General features: G+C 64.9%; 1 protein-coding gene across 6 annotated transcripts; it reads right to left on the reverse strand.

Annotated features, from left to right (window-relative positions):
* Positions 1-304: 304 nt before the first annotated feature.
* RAB37 (RAB37, member RAS oncogene family) lies at positions 305-14262 on the reverse strand. Of its 6 annotated transcripts, none has more exons than XM_064522637.1 (10): positions 14121-14262; positions 8419-8529; positions 5399-5509; positions 3260-3301; positions 3084-3150; positions 2946-2998; positions 2750-2815; positions 1901-1957; positions 1747-1823; positions 305-1659 (listed from the first exon to the last, which is right to left on the reverse strand). In XM_064522637.1, exons 1-10 carry the CDS (start codon positions 14175-14177, stop codon positions 1554-1556), a joined length of 747 nt encoding a protein of 248 aa, XP_064378707.1. In that variant the 5' UTR covers positions 14178-14262; the 3' UTR covers positions 305-1553. The 6 variants fall into 6 exon arrangements, with proteins under 6 accessions (XP_064378707.1, XP_025954936.1, XP_064378709.1 ...); XM_026099151.2 differs by lacking the exon at positions 14121-14262 and adding an exon at positions 8714-8860; XM_064522639.1 differs by lacking the exon at positions 5399-5509 and having other exon boundaries at positions 14121-14253.
* Between the last annotated feature and the right edge of the window lie 2964 nt (positions 14263-17226).

The raw sequence follows: 17226 nt of genomic DNA on the forward strand, positions 1-17226 counted from the left end.
CGGCAGCAATGCCCTTGGTGGGAAGCGGGAGTTATTCGGGGAATGCTGGACTCCGCTCCACACGACCGGCAGGGGAGGAGGTTGGTTTTAATTTAACAGGCCGTGTTTACTCTTCCCCTCTCACCTTTGGACCGCCTGAAATCTGCAGCGTAAGCTCCGGCGAGGAGGAGGGGGCCGCGGCGCTCCCCCGGCACCGGCCCGGTCCCCCACCGCAGCGCAGCGCCGCGCCGCCCCGGCAGCCTCCCACGGCGCGGCCCGGGGTCAGCGCGTTCTCACGCACGGAAAAACAGGCGGATGCCAGCGCTCCCAAACACTGAGCTTTAATTCTGCAAACTCGCAGAGAGACCCGTGAGCGGAGCGGAGGCACGGGCGGCCCCGGGGGCTCTGGCCGGGGACGGTGCCCGTGGGACGGTGGTGCTGGAGCCGTGCGTCACCCCGGGGCTCCCGCGCGCAGCGGTGGCCGGTCGGGGCGGCCCCTCCGCATCTGCTGCGAGCAGCGGCCCTGAGCTGTGCAACCGCATAAGCAGCATCTCGTGCCGTTTTCTCCCCCAGGAGCATCCTGCCTCCGTGCTGACGCGGGGTGCGGGCAGGCGACGTGCCGGAGATGCCGGAGCGAGGCTGGATGCTGAAGGAAAAGTGAGGTATCGCAGGGCCTAAGACCTGCTCCCCGGGTCCCCCCCAGCTCCGTGAAGCACGTACACCCGTGCTGGCCGGCGGAAGCATCTCAGGCATCTGCTCTTTAGAGAGTGGGTTTAATCTGCTATTTGCCAGTGGCAGGAAGAAAGATCTGCATTACATGCACAGCAGTAGGAGAAAACCTCAGTTTGGGGCTGGGAGTTTAGAAGGTCTCCTGTTACCTCCTTCACTTGGCCCCAAACCCCAGAGCTGAAGCGGGAATCGACAGCTCCCCGGTTTCATCTGGAAGGAGCACAGTGGGGACCAAAGGACCGGGAAATCCCACGGGAACAGGGTGCTCCGGCTCCTCTCACCAGACCAGGGCTGGCACCACGCCGGTTCGGGCAAAGCCCGAGGGAGGGACCCGAACCGGAGGTCGGGGAGCACCGCAGCGAGCCGCCGTGGCCTGGCAGAGCCCCGAGCGCGTGCAGGAGGGACCTCCCAGGCACGAGGGACCCCGCAGGCTCACCCGCACCGCGGGACGAGGACGCCTGAGGGAGCAGAGCCATGGGAGAGGGACCCGGCTGCACGGCCCCTGCTCCCTCCGCTGCCGGAGGCGGCGATGGGCAGGTCGGAGGGGGCCGAGCGGGGGGCCGAGCTCCCAGCGTCCTCCCGGCTGAGCTTGCGGGCAGGGACAGGACCAGGCTCTCCTTGGGGTCCCCCTCGTGCCCGCATCCAGCTCCGTGCCGGCAGCCGGTCCTTCCCGCAGTGGCACGCGGGGAGCCCCAGGCTCTGCCGCAGCAGGATCCGGCCGCCAGCCTTGCTGCCCTTGCTGGATCTGCTGCGGTCCCCAGCCGCCGTCGGCCAGGGCATCCCTACGTGTGTGCTCTCCTCCGTGGCTGGGTCTGGGTCCGGCCCCGGCACCGGCACCGGCACCCTCAGGCGAAGGCGCAGCAGCCGGGCTTCTCCTTCTGCGCCTCGACGTAGTCGTGGATCTGGAAGCGGGGCTCGTCCGGCTGCCGCGCCGCTCGCTGCTTGAGCTCCCTGGGGCGGGCGGCGGGGCCGCGTCACCCCGGCCCGCAGCCCCCCGGCCCCGCGGCGGGACCCCCGCCTCCCGCCCCGCTCACTCACTTGGCGACGGCCAGGAAGGCCAGCTCCACGTTCATGCCCGTCTTGGCGCTGGTCTCCATGAAGGGCACGCCGTACTCCTGCCGGGGCGCGGGCACCGTCAGCGCCCGAGCTGGGCAAGGGGAGGCTCGGGGTGGCAGGGGGAGGCACAGCTCACCCTGGCCAGCGAGGCTCCGTCCTCCGTCCTGACGGCCCTCTCGCCGCTCACGTCGGCCTGCCGGGGGAGAAAGCGTCACTGCCCGGCAGCCTGGTGGCCTTCGGTGCATGGGGGGGACCCAGGAACATCCGTGCCCAGGGGAGAATCCAGTGTCCTGCTGGGCATCTGGGACCTGGCAGCATCCAGGACCTAGAGGGGCACCTGGTACCTGGGCGCTTTGGGGACCTCAGGGGAGAACCTGGGGCCTGGGATACATCTGGTACCCAGCTGGGCACCAGGGACCTGGGGGCATCCAGGACCTGGAGGGACACCTGGCACCTGGGGGCTTTGGGGACCAGAGGGGCCTCGGGGACCTTGGGGGAGAACCTGGCGCCTGGGATGCATCTGGTACCCAGTTGGGCACCAGAGACCCAGGGGCATCCAGGACCCAGAGGGACATCTGGGGGCTCTGGGGACCAGGGGGACATCGGGGACCTCAGGGAGAACCTGGGGCCTGGAAAGCACCTGGTACCCAGTTGAGCACCAGGGACCCGGGGGCATCCGGGATCTGGGGGGAGGCATCAAGGACCAGGTTGGGCATCCAGGACATGGTTGGGCATCCAGGACCTGGTTGGGCATCCAGCCCCAGGGGCATCCCGTAGCACCCGGACGCAGGGAGAGCCCAGCACCCGGGGGCACCTCGGCTCCGTGCTGCCCCCCACTGGCAGCCGGGGACACCTGCCCCCCCGCAGCCCCCCCCACCTCTGCGGCACATCTGGGCCTGGTGAGCCCGGAGAGCAGCACGAGCAACGTGCACGGGGCCGGGGCGGGGACAGCGGAGCGAAGGAGGGGGCCTGGCGCCGCACGCACCTTATTGCCCAGCAGCATGATGACCACGTCCTTCTGGGCGTACTCGTGGATCTCCGTGAGCCAGGCCTGCCGGGGGAGGCCGGGCGGCGTGGGGTGGAGGCCGGGCGGCGTGGGGCGAGCGGCACCCGGCTGCCCCCGGCCCCCGGGAGAACCGCGCTCCGGCCCGCGCCGGGCTCCAGGAGCACCGGGTACTCACGCGGATGTTGTCGAAGGAGAGCCGGCTGGTGATATCGTAGAGCAGGAGCAAGGCTGCAAGGGCAGAGAGGCAGCGGGGATTGCCGCGACCGCTCCGGCACGGGAAAAGCTCCGGCGGGTCCCGTGGCCCCCGACCCACCTTGGGCGTCCCTGTAGTAGGCGTGGGTGACGCTGCGGAAGCGCTCCTGTCCCGCCGTGTCCCAGATCTGCCGAGGAACCGCCCCAAGGAGGGTGAGGGAAAGCCCCCGCTCCCTGGGGGGGCAGTGGGGTTTTGGGCAGCTTGGCTACGAGCAGCTCGCCCGCTCCCCAACTCACCTGCAGCTTCACTTTGACGCCGTCCACGGCCACCACCTTGTTCTGCGAAAGAGAAGGCAACGGCGCCCGTCAGGGGGGAGCACACCCCGTGCTCGCCGCGGCCCCGGGGGCCGAGCTGAGCCGAGCCAGGGAAGGGGGGAGGCTTTGCACCAGCTAGATGCAAACGCCTGTTCACTAATAAAACCGTTGCGTGCTTTTATGGTGTTTGCCCAGCACAGAGCTCGCTTGTGCCTTTGCTGGATGTCAGGAGGAATCCGTAGTGGTTTTCCAGCCCAGGCGCTTGGAGAAGACCCCACCAGAAGTGCGGCAGCCGAGCGGGGCACGCTGCAGGATTGCTGCTGCCCAGGGACGAGCCCCAGGCGCCGGCGGAGCCGGGCACAGGCAGCCCGCGCGAGGCAGCTTTGAGCGCACAGAGAAAAGCTTCCCACTCCATTTCCATTCTGCTTAAAAAGCAGTACGTCTAGCACTGACGACAGGGATCTGCCCCCGGGATGAAACACCCGATACCAGGCTTTAACGCAAGCTGGGGGAGGCGACAGACACCACGTCAGCAAAGAAGCCCCCACCTCCGCACGGAGACCTCCGGTCCGAGCCTGCGCCGAAGGGACCAACAGCTGCACTAACAGTTCTGGCCACTTTCAGCAATTTAAGGCCTTTGGACGCTAAGAGTGACACCTCGGTGACACCTACGGAGATGCTGGTTGTCCAGCTCACGGCCCCCTTCCACTGTGCAAGCCTGGTCTGTGCCTGAGAGGCTTGAAACGAGACCTTCTCTCGGAAAGCGTGGTTGCAAGCACTACGACACGGGGCTGCGAGGAGCACATATCTACGGCTCTCAGCGAGGAAACCCGGGCTACGGGCACTGCCGGCAGCTTGTGTCCCACACGCCGGCGTCGCTGGAGCCTGCGGCTGGGCTGGGGACGCGGAGAGGCATCGGCATCGGCATCGGCATCGGCATCGGCAGGCGACGGGCATTAGGGGAACGCAGTTACCCGGGAAGGGCTGAGCAGTCGCCGTGCCGAGCTGCTCCCTCCAAAGGCCAGTACAGAGAAAAGCACGAGCTGCTTGAGGGGTGTTTTAAGACTTTTAAATAACGGTGCTTGGAGGGACTATATGAAAATGGAAGACTTGTATAAATAATTTGGTTGTCAGGAATGATTTGAAATAGAAATTCAGTCCATGTGAAATGTGAGGGTTAGCTCAGAAAATGGGATGGATAAAACGAGAAGGTGTCTTAGGATGCTCTGGAAGTTACCTCCTAAGAGAAAGAGGCCAGCTGATTTACGGGACGCTTGTGCTAAGCAGAGTGGGTAGGGACAAGCTGAAAACGCTCCTGAGGCCACCGACGTTGGGCCGGCGGGAGCCAAGCTGCTGGGAAGTGGCAGGTTTTCCTTCTTTCATGGATTTATTGGAAGAACAGGCTATGAGACCTCTTGAAAATGAATCCACCTCCGTCTGCCCCCGAGCCCCGGCTGCACAGCACCCCTCGCCCTGCTCCCACCTCCTCCCCCCAGCACAGAGCAGGCAGCGGAGATGGCCAGAAAACCCCAAAAGCGGCAGCTCGGGCTCAAAAGGCCGCGCCGTCCCCTGCAGACGGTGTTCAGCACAGGGCAGCCAGCCCCCGGCCAACGCGCCCCGCGGGCGCTGATCCCCCGCCACGATGTCGAGCCTGCCGAAACGCTACTGTAATTCATGGTGCAACCAGCTCTTCCTGTGAGAAGCCAACCGGTTTAACCGACGTGTCCCCCAGAGAGACAGTGCAGCTAAAATCGGGTAAACAGAGAGCAGCAGGGGGGTTTCAATGGGATTTTATGACCTTAACAAGCCTGGATTTGCCGAGAACAGCTTCCTGCTCAGGGGGGTAGGACGCGCTACACCGGGGCTGTGGGCTAATCTAAAGGAAAGAGGCTAATTTAAAGGAGAGAGCTGATCTAAAGGCGAGCAGCTCGCAGCTGTAATTGCCAGTCCAGCTCTCCCAGGGACAGGTCGGACCGTCGGAGCTTCATCCGCGCAGCCGCATGGCCCATGTCCGGCAGGGCAGCGGGGGCGATGCCAGGCACCGAGCCGCCCGGGCTGCCTGCGCCACCGTCACCGGGGCCGCGAGGCTGGCAGCACCCCTGGGAGCCGCGGCGGTCTCACCCGGAAATCTATGCCCACGGTGGCTATGAAGGTCCCGGAGAGGAAGACCCCGTCCTTGAAGCGGGTCAGGAAGCAGGTCTTGCCCACGCCTGAGTCTCCCAGTAACATCACCTGCAAGGCGGGCGCAGGCACCGGGGTCGTGGGCGGCGGGATGGGCAGCGCAGCGCGACGGCCCCCCGGGGCCCCCCCGCAGCTCCCCGTCATCCCCGGGGAGCCCCCCGGGAGCTGGCCCCGCTGCGAGGGGGGTCGGAGAGCCCGGACAGTGCAGGCAAGCAGCCAGCCAAGGGCGAGAGGAGACGCTTGCAGCAACGGAGAGGGGGAAAGAGCAAAGGAAAGAGAGAAGGTGGAACAACAAGGAGCAAGGAAGGTCCCGCAGCAGGTAGGAGCTGTCTCCTGACCCTGGGGGCAGCGGTGCAGAGAAGGTGGCAGGCTCCCCTCTGCATGAACCAGCTTTCTGCCCCACGTCCCTATCAGGCTGCTTTGTGCAGCCCCAGCAGCCCCAACCCAGATTTCCCGGAGAGCCGGAGCTACGTCCCCAGCCACGTCACGCCGACCTCGGCACGGGCCATCGCCCAGCCCGGGGCACCCGGCACGGCCGCCACGGGAGCGAACCCGCCGCCGCCTGCGGGGCTCTGCCCTCTCCCTTGCCCGGGCGCTGCCCACGGCAGGCACCAAAGCAAACACGGGGCGGCTTCCACTCCCGCAAAGCAAACAGGCCTCAGCCCAGCGGCCCGCTCCCGCGGCGAGCCCCGTGCATCCTCGCGGAGATCGGCAAGGGTGGCACGGAAATGGCCCCGCTACCGGCACAGAGCCTGAAAACGCCCTTGCTCCCGAGAAATTCCCCTGGCTGGTGGGATCCGTCCCGGGATGCTACCCTCGAAAGGAGCCAGAGAAGAGGATGGAGACGCGGGAGCAGAAGGACCAGCAGATGCTAGGAAAGCGGAAGGCAGGCGGGAAGCCTCGCGCAGCCCCCCCAGCGGTGGGGCCAGGCGGGGGCCACGGCGAGCACCTGGACGCCTCCGGGACGAGCGGGCACGCTGCCGCGCACCTCCCGGGGACGAGCCCCGTGGTGCCCCGGTGAGGGGTGGGAATACGGGCTGGCTTTCCTGGGCGGGGGGGTCCCAACACCCATTAAGCTGAGACCCAAGACCTCCTGCTTCTCTAGCTGGACCCCCACGGCAGGAAGCCCCATCCCCACCTCTGCCAGGACAGGGACCCCCCTCCCCATCTCCCCTGGGGCAGGGATCCCACCTTTCCCGGGGCAAAGACCCCCCCCAGGGCAGGGATCAACCCATCCCCACCTATCTCGCAGCAAGGGCCCACACCCTCATCTCCCCTGGGGCACGGACCCCCCCGGGGACAGGGATCCCCCCACCCCATCCCCACATCTGCCGGCGCTGGCACCTCCATCCCCACCTCCTCCAGGGCAAGGACCCCCCCCACCCGCAGAGCAGGGATGGCCCTGAGGCAAGGACCCCCCCGGGGCAGGGATGCCTTCCACCCCCATCCTCTGGGCGCCTCCCGGGGCCCCCCCGGGCCGGGCCGCGGCCTCCCCTAGAAGGGCTGCGGGGCTCCATCCCCGCTCCCCCCCCCCGCAGGCCTGGGGGGACCCCCCGACGCCCCCCACCTTGCCGGCCAGCTCGTAGTCCTGCGGCGGCGACGGGGCGCGGTGATGAGGGACCGCCGGGGCCCCGGTGTCCGCCGGAGCGTCCCCGGTGCCCGTCGCGGGGGGCCCGGAGCTCTCCTTAGCGGCCCCGGGGCCCGTCGGGGGGGGCCCGGAGCTCTCCTTAGCGGCCCCGGGGCCCGTCGGGGGGGCCTCGAGGGTCGCCGCCCCGCCGGGGCCGCTCATGGCGCAGCGGAGCGGAGCCGCCGAGTGCCGGCGCCGCGGGGCCAGCGGGAGCCGCGGCCCCACCCGGCCCGCCTTCCTCCTCCTCCTCCTCCTCCTCCTCCTCTTCGGCCAATGCCACCCGCGAGCCGGCGCCCCGGCGCAGCCCCCCCGCGAGGGGGGGGGAAGGGGCGGCCCCCCCGGACCCCGACAGCGCGTCGATGGGGCCCCCCGGGCAGCGAGGGGCCGCCGGCCCCACTCGGGGGCTACCCCCGACCCCGGGGCGAGCGCCGGCCGGGCAGAGCCCCCCGAGCTGCGGGGACACGGGGCGGCTCGCGGCGGCAGCCGGCCGCTGCCCGGGACCCCGGTCGGAGGGTTCGTGCCACGAACCGTCGGCCGAGCTGGGCCCCAGCCCGCGCTTGCGCCAAGTCTCAGAGCAGCACGAAAGGAGAAGCGGCGGCTGCCGTTAGCCGGAAACCGAAAGCCGAGGCAGGCTGATGCACCCGGCGCCCGCGGTCGCCGCCTCCGCTCGCCCGGCTCCTCTTTCCGGCCCGGAAGCCTGGACGCCCCCGGGGCCTCCCTGGATGCTCCAGCGGGACCGCGGCATCACCCCAAAATGCACCCCGCTAAACCCACCCAGGCACCGCCAGCAGGACCCTCGTGCCCCCTCCCACGGATTTTCCCCGAGAGCCGGCCCGTTGTCCGGGCAAGTCCCGTCCGGCTCGGCGCGATGCCGGCTCCGCTGCGGTGTGCAGGCGTGCCGGGCTCCGGGCTCGCGGGATGCAGACGGCCGGGATGCCCCGCTCTCCCCTGCTCCGGCCGTGACCTTCCTGTGCCCCTCAGGAGATGCCGAAACTGGAACCTGTATTTCCAGTCTTGTCACCGTGCCACAGACCGAGCCGGGGAATTTATAATTTATGCATCCGGGCTCCAGCCAGGAAATCGCGTGGAGCCGCGGGCGGGATGCAGGCTGGACCGTCCCCACGCTCAGCGTTTCCCATGGCTCATCCCGTTACCGTGCAGCACTCAAACGCTCCCGGCTGCCCCACAGGTGACTTCCAAGAGGTCACGGCACTTCCTACACTACTTTTCCTGCAGCACCAAATCCAACTTTCCCACTTTTTTACACTTAGCACCACTTACCCAAACAAACCACTCCCCAAACCGAGCGAGGGCAGCTAGATTTGGCTCTTACCGTGAATCCGATGCCCACGGTGGCAGAGAAGGAGCCTGGGATAAACTTGCCCTGGTCAAACTGGACGAGCAGGGACGTCTTCCCCACGCCGCTGTCTCCAACCAGGATGGTCTGCAAGGAACCGAGGGAAGCGTCAGGGCGCGAGGGAGCCGGGGGGGGGGACAGCTGGGCCCCGGCACTCGTCCCCCGTGCCGCCGCACGCCCCTGCTCGGGAGCAGATTGCCACCGCGGGCTGCTGGCTCCCCGCGCGGGGGCCAGATGGCTGGTCCCGCTGTGCCCTGTCCTTCGCCGTCACCTTTGGTCCTGCCCGGGGAGGGATTTCCACCCACAACCACATCTCTAAAGTAAGCGAACAGGCCCCGGCTGAGCCCCCGCGCCCGTCCCGCCGGCCCCGGGAAGCAGCGCGTGGCGCGAGCCCTGCAACAGAGCCGAGGCCGATGGCCGACGTCCTCCTGAATGTGCAAAGGTGGAAAAGACACCGAACCGCTGCCGGTCGCAGAGGCCAGGGAGGGGGGACGCTCTGGCAGGCTGCCCCGAGCCGTGGGGGCACTTGGCCGGCGAGAGGCGGCCTCGGCCTTCGCAGCTCCGATCCGACACCCGCTTGAGAGGAGTCCGGCGGCTTTGGATCAGGTCCAAAGCTATCTAGCAAAGCAGGCGTCCCTTGCAGCTGAGGCACCCGGACAACGCCACGGCGCTCGGGTACATTATTAACCCAACGAGCCTTTCTGGGACACCGTGCCGTCTTCACGGCGCATTAACGCAGCGCACTCGCGGCTCAGCCGCCCGCCGGGCACGACGCTTGGCGCGACGTGGCACCGTGCTCGCAGAGCCCCTCGGCTCCCTGTCCCCGAGCGACTGCTGCAGCGTCCCGCTGCCCTCCCGCGCGGGGAGCACCAAACCGAGCAGAGGGGACGAGCGGCCTGCCCGGGGCCGCAGCGAGGATGCTCCTGCTCTGCCCTGCACCGTTTCCTTCTGCTCGGTGCTCACGGGTGTTTCTCCAAATCTCAGCCCCGCGGGCGGCTGATGGTGCAGATCAGAAACACCCCCCTCCCTGCCGGTGTCTGGCTGAGGTTTGCAAAGCTGCGGGTGCAAACGCTTCTGCCTTCAGACGCTTTGAACCCAGGGACACACGGCAAAATAAACACTCCGCTAACTGATCGCAGCCTTGCTCGCAGAAACGCCTTTGGCCCCGTCCATCTGGGTCACCAGCGCTCCCGTTGCCCACAGCCCCTATGAGCCTCGAGCCAGCCCCAGGGCGGCTGCCCCCTCCGCGTCCCCCAGGGCTGCACCTCTAGGGCTGCTCTTAGCCCGATGCAATGGGGAAATTCACCCCAGCCGAGAGAAAACACAGCTTTAGGCGCTGTGCGGGGCCTGGGTTGAAGCGCAGCTCGGATGAGCTTGCGGGGACACGTTTAACGAAGCACCCAAACCGCCTCGGAGAGGTGAGACCCAGCCCGACGCTCTGCCTGGGGCACCCGGAGCCGTCCCTGGCCTGCCGCGGCACCCGGATGCTGCAGCTCCCGGCGTCCTGTAAACCCCGAAGGAACCGGCTGAGACCGAAAAGCTGACGGGCCCGAGGAGCACGGCTGAAGCAGGACGCGGGCTGGCAGGGGACCAGCATCCTGCCTTGCATCAATCGTTGCGCCATAACCTGCCCGGGGCCCGTTAAAGCCGACACGCTTCAGCGAAACACTTGCTTCAGTGAATCAGCATTTTCCCCTCGGAAAAACCCCAAATCCCACAGATCTCCGAGGAAAATCCCCGACCCGCTGAGCCCGGCGGTGGGGAGGCTGAAGCCCTGCGCCTCGGCACGCGTGCACGCTCGCAGCAGCCACCCGCCGCCAGAGCTGCTCCCGGGAATTCGCCCGCTCTTCCTACCGAGACGCCGGGATTTTTTCCAGGTCACTCGCACGGTGAGAACAGCCTCCCAGGCCGGGAGCGCCCACATGGCTTCGTCATCCCGGGGCTCGCAGCAACCCCGCGCTGCTTTTTTGGGGGGCAGAGACCATTCCCGGGTAAAACGGCCGCAGCGAAGGCGGCTGCGACCTGCAACGCTCTTGTCGGGAGCAGCGAATGCCGAAAACAGCATTAATTATGGAGGGGGAAGAGCGAGCTGGAACGAGCACCGGGAAACCCCCAGGGCCCAGGATTCGCAGAGAACTCATGTAAAAGGCTGAATCTCCTCTCAATAATTTAATTGGGATTTATAATAGAGACAACTCAGGAATTGCTTCATTACTTAATAATAATAGTAAATTTGGCCTGAAACATCCCAGAGAGCAGCCACAGCCCTCCCTGCCGCGGCTCTGCCCAGAGCCGCACGCCCGGGTCCTCCGTGAAATAAAATAATAGATAAATAAAAAACCCTCACACCCTGGGATGGATGTGGCCAGCCAGCCACCAAACCCTCCGGCTGGGCATGTCTGAGTCACAGCAGGGAAAAGACTCCCAGCTACGAAGCTCTGTATCTGCCCTGCGTCTTTCCAGCACCCTCTTCCACGTGTCCCCACCGCACGACGAGTGGCACATCCTTTCCCCAGGTGTTTTCACCGGGGTTTTCTTCCACCTGGAAAGCTCCAGCGTGAGGAGGCTCCTTCCAGTGGTTAGTTGCCACGTGGAGCGGTGCTCTGCTAGCGTGCACACACACGTACACACGCGTGCACACACACACATGCACACACGTGTGCACACACACACATACACACGCGTGCACACACACACATGCACACACGTGTGCACACACACATATACACACGCGTGCACACACACACATGCACACACAGCTGTGCCACGTGCTCGGGGCCCAGCCCTGGGATGGCGTTCGTACACCCCCAGTCTGGAGGGAAGCCTGGCCCAGGCAGGGAAAGGCGCTTGGTGACAGCCCCAAAGCACCGTTCTTGGTCCCTGGCACAGTCGGGGAATCAAAGCAATTTCTGTTTCCAGCTGAAGGAAATGATTCTTTGGCTCTAATAGAAAACTGCTTCATTAAAACATGCTCGGGACCAAAGCTAAGGCACACGTGGGTAGTTTGGGGCTGAGAAAGCCATCGCTGCGCTTTGCATAGGAGGGAGCAACCCCACGGCACCGCTCACCCCGCATCCCCTAGGCCGACAGCTTGTCCGCTTCTCCACGGCCCGAACAGAGGAGCGGGCACAGTTTGCCATTAAAAATCCAAGCAGACCCGTCTGCCAGCTCCAGGTTAGCAAAACAGCCAGTATCCCTCCCCGGCACTGTGACTGGGGGCTTTATCTAACTCAGACCTAGACAAACGGCCTCTCTCGAAAATCACTGCTGCCTTGGCATGGGCTGCAGAGACGCAGCACAGCGACGGGCAGCAAGGGCGAAGCAAGCAGCGATACGCACCGTTTGTATGCTCAGATCTCCCTGGCCTGCACTGGCAGCTCGGGAGCAAAGAACGGGAAGATATTTGCCCTAACATGGCTGGAGAAGAGCGGCTTTGCACGGCTGTCAAGGCGGCTTAGGGAGGCGACGGCTGCGCTTCCACCGCCAGCCAAGCGGCAGGAGATCGGGGGTAGCGTGGGGGGGGGTTAGGCTGCGTTTCCAGTTCATTTTTGAGCTTTCGCACGCGATGGCTGGATGAGAGCTGAAATTTGGGAAATTATGGATCTAGTTGAAATTCAGCTAGGAGTCTGACAGGGAAAAATCCCAGTGGGGAAACGCGGGCAGGGGACAGGTCACCCCCCATATGCTGGTCTCCAAGAGCTGCTGAAGTCCCAGAGCAAAGATTTGCTCCCAGGTCAGCAGAATTTGTTGCAAAATTGTGGAAATTGCGTACGTGCACCTAAACACACCTGCATACGTGCACCTAAACACACCTGCCTACAGAGCTCAGCCAAGGTGCTGCACTTGGATTTCGCCCAGCAAAGCCACAGCCACCTTTCGGCCCCTCGCAGTCCTGCTCCCCTGGTCTCTCAGGAGCGTTTTGCCAAGATCTGTATCTCCCTGCTCTATATGCACAACTGAGCTCTCCCTGCCCTGCTCCCAAACCGCTCCCCAGGGCTGCTCAGATGCTGCCTCGGCCCTTCCTGAGCGGCGACGTCTTGGTGCTGACCCACCAGCCCGGGCGTCGTTTTGCCATGCCCAAGCCCACAGTCGCTTCCAGCTTGTTCCAGCTGAATGGATCCAAACTTCCAACAGGAGGAAAAAAGATTTAACAAAGGCTTAAATCACCTGAAAACAGGACTTGTCATTTTGCACCAACTGAAACTTTTCTGGAACAGCCAAGATCAAACCTCTGCTGTGCCTACTTGGATTTGCTCCTGGCTGATACCTTTGCCAGGCCTGGGTCTTGCCACCAACCAGGAATCACTTAACCTTTGCCACCACATTAAGCTCTCTTGGGATTTCTCAGCAGGTCTGAAATGTGATTCCTCAGTCAGAAGCAAGGTCTGGTGAGTTATTTGCTGCCTCATGTCCCTGGAGTGAGAGCTAGCTTGCTTCTGCATGAAAAGCCCTCCCAGAAACAGCAGCAAAATACCAAGGGAAGCGGCAGAGGACATGGGACTGGGATGGTTATACGCCCGAGTAGCTGTTCTGCCTGGAAACGCATTCCCATCAGTGCTGTTCCTTAACTGCCGCGCATTGCTGGAGAAGAGAGAGTTAAGACTGTAAAGCATCAAAGTTTCTCGAGTCATCCCTGGAGATGTCCTCCGTATTTAGTGTACAAGGGAAATACAAGTTGCTAGTAATTGGTATTTCTCTGCTAATGAAGGGCTGGGCATGTTGTCCTGCTAGACTGGGGCTGTTCCCTAAAGCAGGGGAATCTCAGGGTGAAAAGTAGACTGGGATTTGCAAAGGGAGCGATTCACTCAGCCCCATCCCTTCCCTTGCCCCGGCCCCCCTGCTCTCGCCCCTGCTCCCCGGGGGTGTTTGTCCCCGCACAGCCACGCTCCGGGCTGCAGCAAGGCAGCGTCGGGACAGCAGGAAGCACCGGTGGGTGGATGTGGCGGAGATCAGCGTCGCCAGCAGGGCTCCGGGAGTCGCGGGGATGAACGTTCTGCTCCCGGAGAGCCCCCAGCCCGGGGCTGCGGAGCCCGGGCTCCCCGGAGCCGCCCAGGGCAGCGGCAGCCCACGGCCGCCCTCACGCAGTGCCAGGGGTCCGGCAGAAGAGGGGGATTTAAGGAGGGCAGGGGTGGATGTCTCTCGGGGCACCGCTGTTTCCCGGAAGGGAAGCCCCGGCTCTCAGGCCGGCGCTGGCGAGCGGAGCCCCGGGCGCAGCTGGCCCCGACCCCCGGGCCGACCCTCCCCGCGGCGCGCACGGCAGCGGCTGCACCTCGGCAGCGGGCTGCACCGCGGGGCCGGCCGCTCCCCAGCCCTCCCGCCCGGGCGGCTGTGCGAACACGCCCGGTCCCGCCGTCCGCCCCCAGCCGCGGCCGAGCCCCGCGGGGCGCCCGGGCCGGGGAAGGGGGCAGCCGGGGCCGAGCCCCGCGGGGCGCCCGGGCCGGGGAAGGGGGGAGCCGGGGCCGAGCCCCGCGGGGCGCCCGGGCCGGGGAAGGGGGCAGCCGGGATCGGGGGCAGCCCCGGCAGCCGCTGGGGAAAAGCCGCAGCCGCGGCGCGCTGCGGGCAGCGGGATCGGCTCCGCCGGGACGAGGGGGGCGACGGGCGGCCCCGGCCGCGAGAGGGAGGGAGTTTGCGGGGAAGTTCAGGCAGGACCCCGGCCCCGGCCGCCGCTCGGCCCCTACCTTGTGCAGCAGAGTCTCGTCGTAGCCGGCCCCCCCCGCGCCGCCGCCGGCCTCCATGGCCGGGGCGCACGGGCCGGCTCTGCCCGCCGGCGGCTGCGGCCCGGGGGGGGCCCGGCTGCCTGCAGCACCGCGGACAGCGCCCGGCCCGGTTCGGCGCTGCGGAGCGCGGCCCGGTTGGGTCCCGCACGGCGCGGCGGGGCGGGGCGGGGCGGAGCGCGGCCCGGCCCGGTTCGGCCCCGCGCGGCGCTGCAGAGCGGAGCGGAGCGCGGCCCCTCTCCGCCGCCGCTCGCAGGGCTCCCCGGCACGGCGGGGGGGGGCGGGGGGGCCGCCCTGCCCGGGGGCGGGGAGGGACGTGCTGCCACCGGGGCGGGGGGCTCCCTGCGCCCAGGATTTTGCTTCGCGGCGGTTTTGCGAGCAGCGCTGGAGTGGGGGGCAGTGACCCCCCCGCCCCGCCCCGGGAGCTGCTCCATCCCACCACCCACATTCTCCGCGACGGGGCCCAAGGCACACGGCCGGCTGTCGGCCCTCCTCCTCAGGGCTCTCGGGGTCCAGGGAGCTGCCCCTCTGTGAGGGCAAAGCCGGCAGCAGTTTCTGCACAGCTGCCTTGTCCCTTTGCAGCCGCCTCCATTACGTCCCCCCACCCCATCTCTCTCTGCACCTCCCCGGGCTGACACAGTCGGGCTGCAGCTGTAAAGGGTCCCTGTGCGGCTCTGCAGAGAGCTCCCGGCTCGGCTGGGCAACCGCTGCCCTGCTCAAGGGCGCGCGGAGCCTTCCCTGCTCACTCACGGCAAACGTCGGGCTTCTTTCCTCCCATTGCTGAAGTTATCAATAAGCCGCGGCCAGGCTGGGCTTGGAAGGCAGCCCCGGGAAGAGAGAGGCTTCCTGCTGCCGGGCTGTGTCAGTCACCAAGCCAAAAGCACGGAGCCAGATCCTCCGCCACCCGAGCTGCGCTTAGCAGCCAGCTAGTTCCCAGTCACACTGGTGATCCCTCAGCCCCGAGCGTGCACGGGGGCTGGCCGGCCCGGCACTGCTCCCACCACGAGCCCAGGAGACAGTGGGGCACCCCGACGTGGCAGCAAGGCTCCAGCGTGCCTCCCCGGGAGCAGCACAGCCATGGGGGTTAGCGCCAGGCCACCCCAGCAAGGGGGCTGTGGCTTGTGCTGGCCAGGCCACCGCTTCGGCTCTTCCACAAAACCCAGGGCTCATCCACGCCTGGCTACCAGGGCAAGCTCCCTTTTGAAACCCACCACGTTTGGAGACCCCAGTTGGGCCCCTGTATTTAGAAACAGGAGGAATCCATACCTAAACCTAGAGGCAAGTCATCTCATTGAGATCCTTTATTTACAACTCCCTTTAGCGTAATCTGGTGCTTTTGATTAGACTGGAAATAAACGGATCTGAAAAGCTCATTTAGGAGAAACACGCTTCGGTCTCCAGTTGCCTCCTTCCAGATCAGCAGACAGCCCCGAGCGAGAGGAGCAGAGCATGTTCCCACGAGCCATCTGCACCCGTCCGGTTGCTGTTTGACTGCCTGTGTCTGACAGCGCTAATTATATCTCCCCATTAATTCCTCCGGCAGCAGAGACCGCTCCGCCCGGGCAGATGAGCAGTCTTGGCAGCAGCAGCCAGAGAAGGGGAAGAACAAACAAGCGGGACAGGGGTCTTCCAGGTTCACCCAAGGCTAAGAAGTTGTACCCAGCTCCAGCACAAATCATCCTACAGACAAACCACGCTCAGGCCACCCATTTGTCTCAAGCCTTGGCAGCTGATCAGCAGCACAAAAATAGGCGATATCTTGACCCACGGTGTCTGGATCAGATAATTTATTAGTGACGAGACTGGCATTGCAGTTCGACACAGTGCGGCTGCATGCGCAGACACACACAGAGCCAGGTGAGGCCTGAAGGAAGAGAGCAGCGAGCTCCAGACTGACTTCAACAAAACCAGGGTGATTCACTCTCCTAAATACACCAAAGCCTTGGAAAAAAAGCCAACAAAAGTCAACACAAGCCTTTCCATGGGTGTCTCAGTGCTGTATCAGCCCTACGCAGATGGAGACCTCATGCTAACACGTCTCAAGGACATGCTCAGCCTTCTCCTGCCCCAGCATTTGTGCAGAAAGAGCACTGACACCGATCCCGGCTGTGCTGCCAAGGGGTTGCACAGACCACGGAGACCCACTCCGCCAGGATCAGGTGGGTCTGCCCAAAAACTGAAGCTGTGCCAGGTCTGTGCTGCTGGTGGGAGAAACCTGCCCTGGGAGCAGGCAGTTTCCCCCAGCGAAGAACAGAGGAAGCCCTTGACGTGCTGCCAGCTCCGAGGCTGCAGCCCTCTTACCTGGGGAGGGGGATTCCCAGCACATCCCTGCCACAGCAAAGGGGTTCACGACCAGGAGAACATCCTCGGGCTGCTCTCATCTGCAGTAATGGTTTTTTTTCCCTCCTTTTCCGAGTGGTAAAGGAAAGCGATGGACAGCTGTTGCTGAGCAAAGGTCGGGCAAGGAGGAAGGAGAACCTCATTTGCCTTTCCTGCTGTGGGCAGCGTTACACCAGAGACGCGCTTGGCCCTCCAGGTTTAACAGCACTCAGGAGGAAGATAATTTTCCTAATCTGTCATGATACTTTCCAGCGTAATGCAGCCTTTCCAGGCAGCACAGATCACTAGCAAAAGACAACCACTCGCAGAGAGAAGCAAACACAGCGCTCTACCAGCACAGGCTGGCACCCCTCCAGCAGCTTATACCACTTCATGCTTCTTGAGGACCTGACCATTACAGATAAGTGCTATCAGCAGTTTTATTGGAGCCCAGCAGCCCGACACCTGGAGCATATCCCTCCAACTGCACAGCAATAGCTCCCTTTCCCCACCTGCAGAAGAAAACCACTTTCTCTGCCAGTCTCTCGCAGACCCAAGCAGAGCTTCCTGTAGCCAACGAACAATTTATAGCCCTTAGCAAGCGCCAAGCAGCTGAAATCAGGGCAGAGCAATGAAATCAAAGAGGAAACGACCTGCAAGCTGCATGAGTAATTTTAAATGAACCTGCAATTTAGCCTCATTGTTTGGCCTGTTTGCTGGTAGACTGTGCCTCCGATCAGCTTAATTACTT

This window comes from Dromaius novaehollandiae, chromosome 18 (assembly GCF_036370855.1).
Source record: "Dromaius novaehollandiae isolate bDroNov1 chromosome 18, bDroNov1.hap1, whole genome shotgun sequence".
NCBI classification, from domain to species: domain Eukaryota; kingdom Metazoa; phylum Chordata; class Aves; order Casuariiformes; family Dromaiidae; genus Dromaius; species Dromaius novaehollandiae.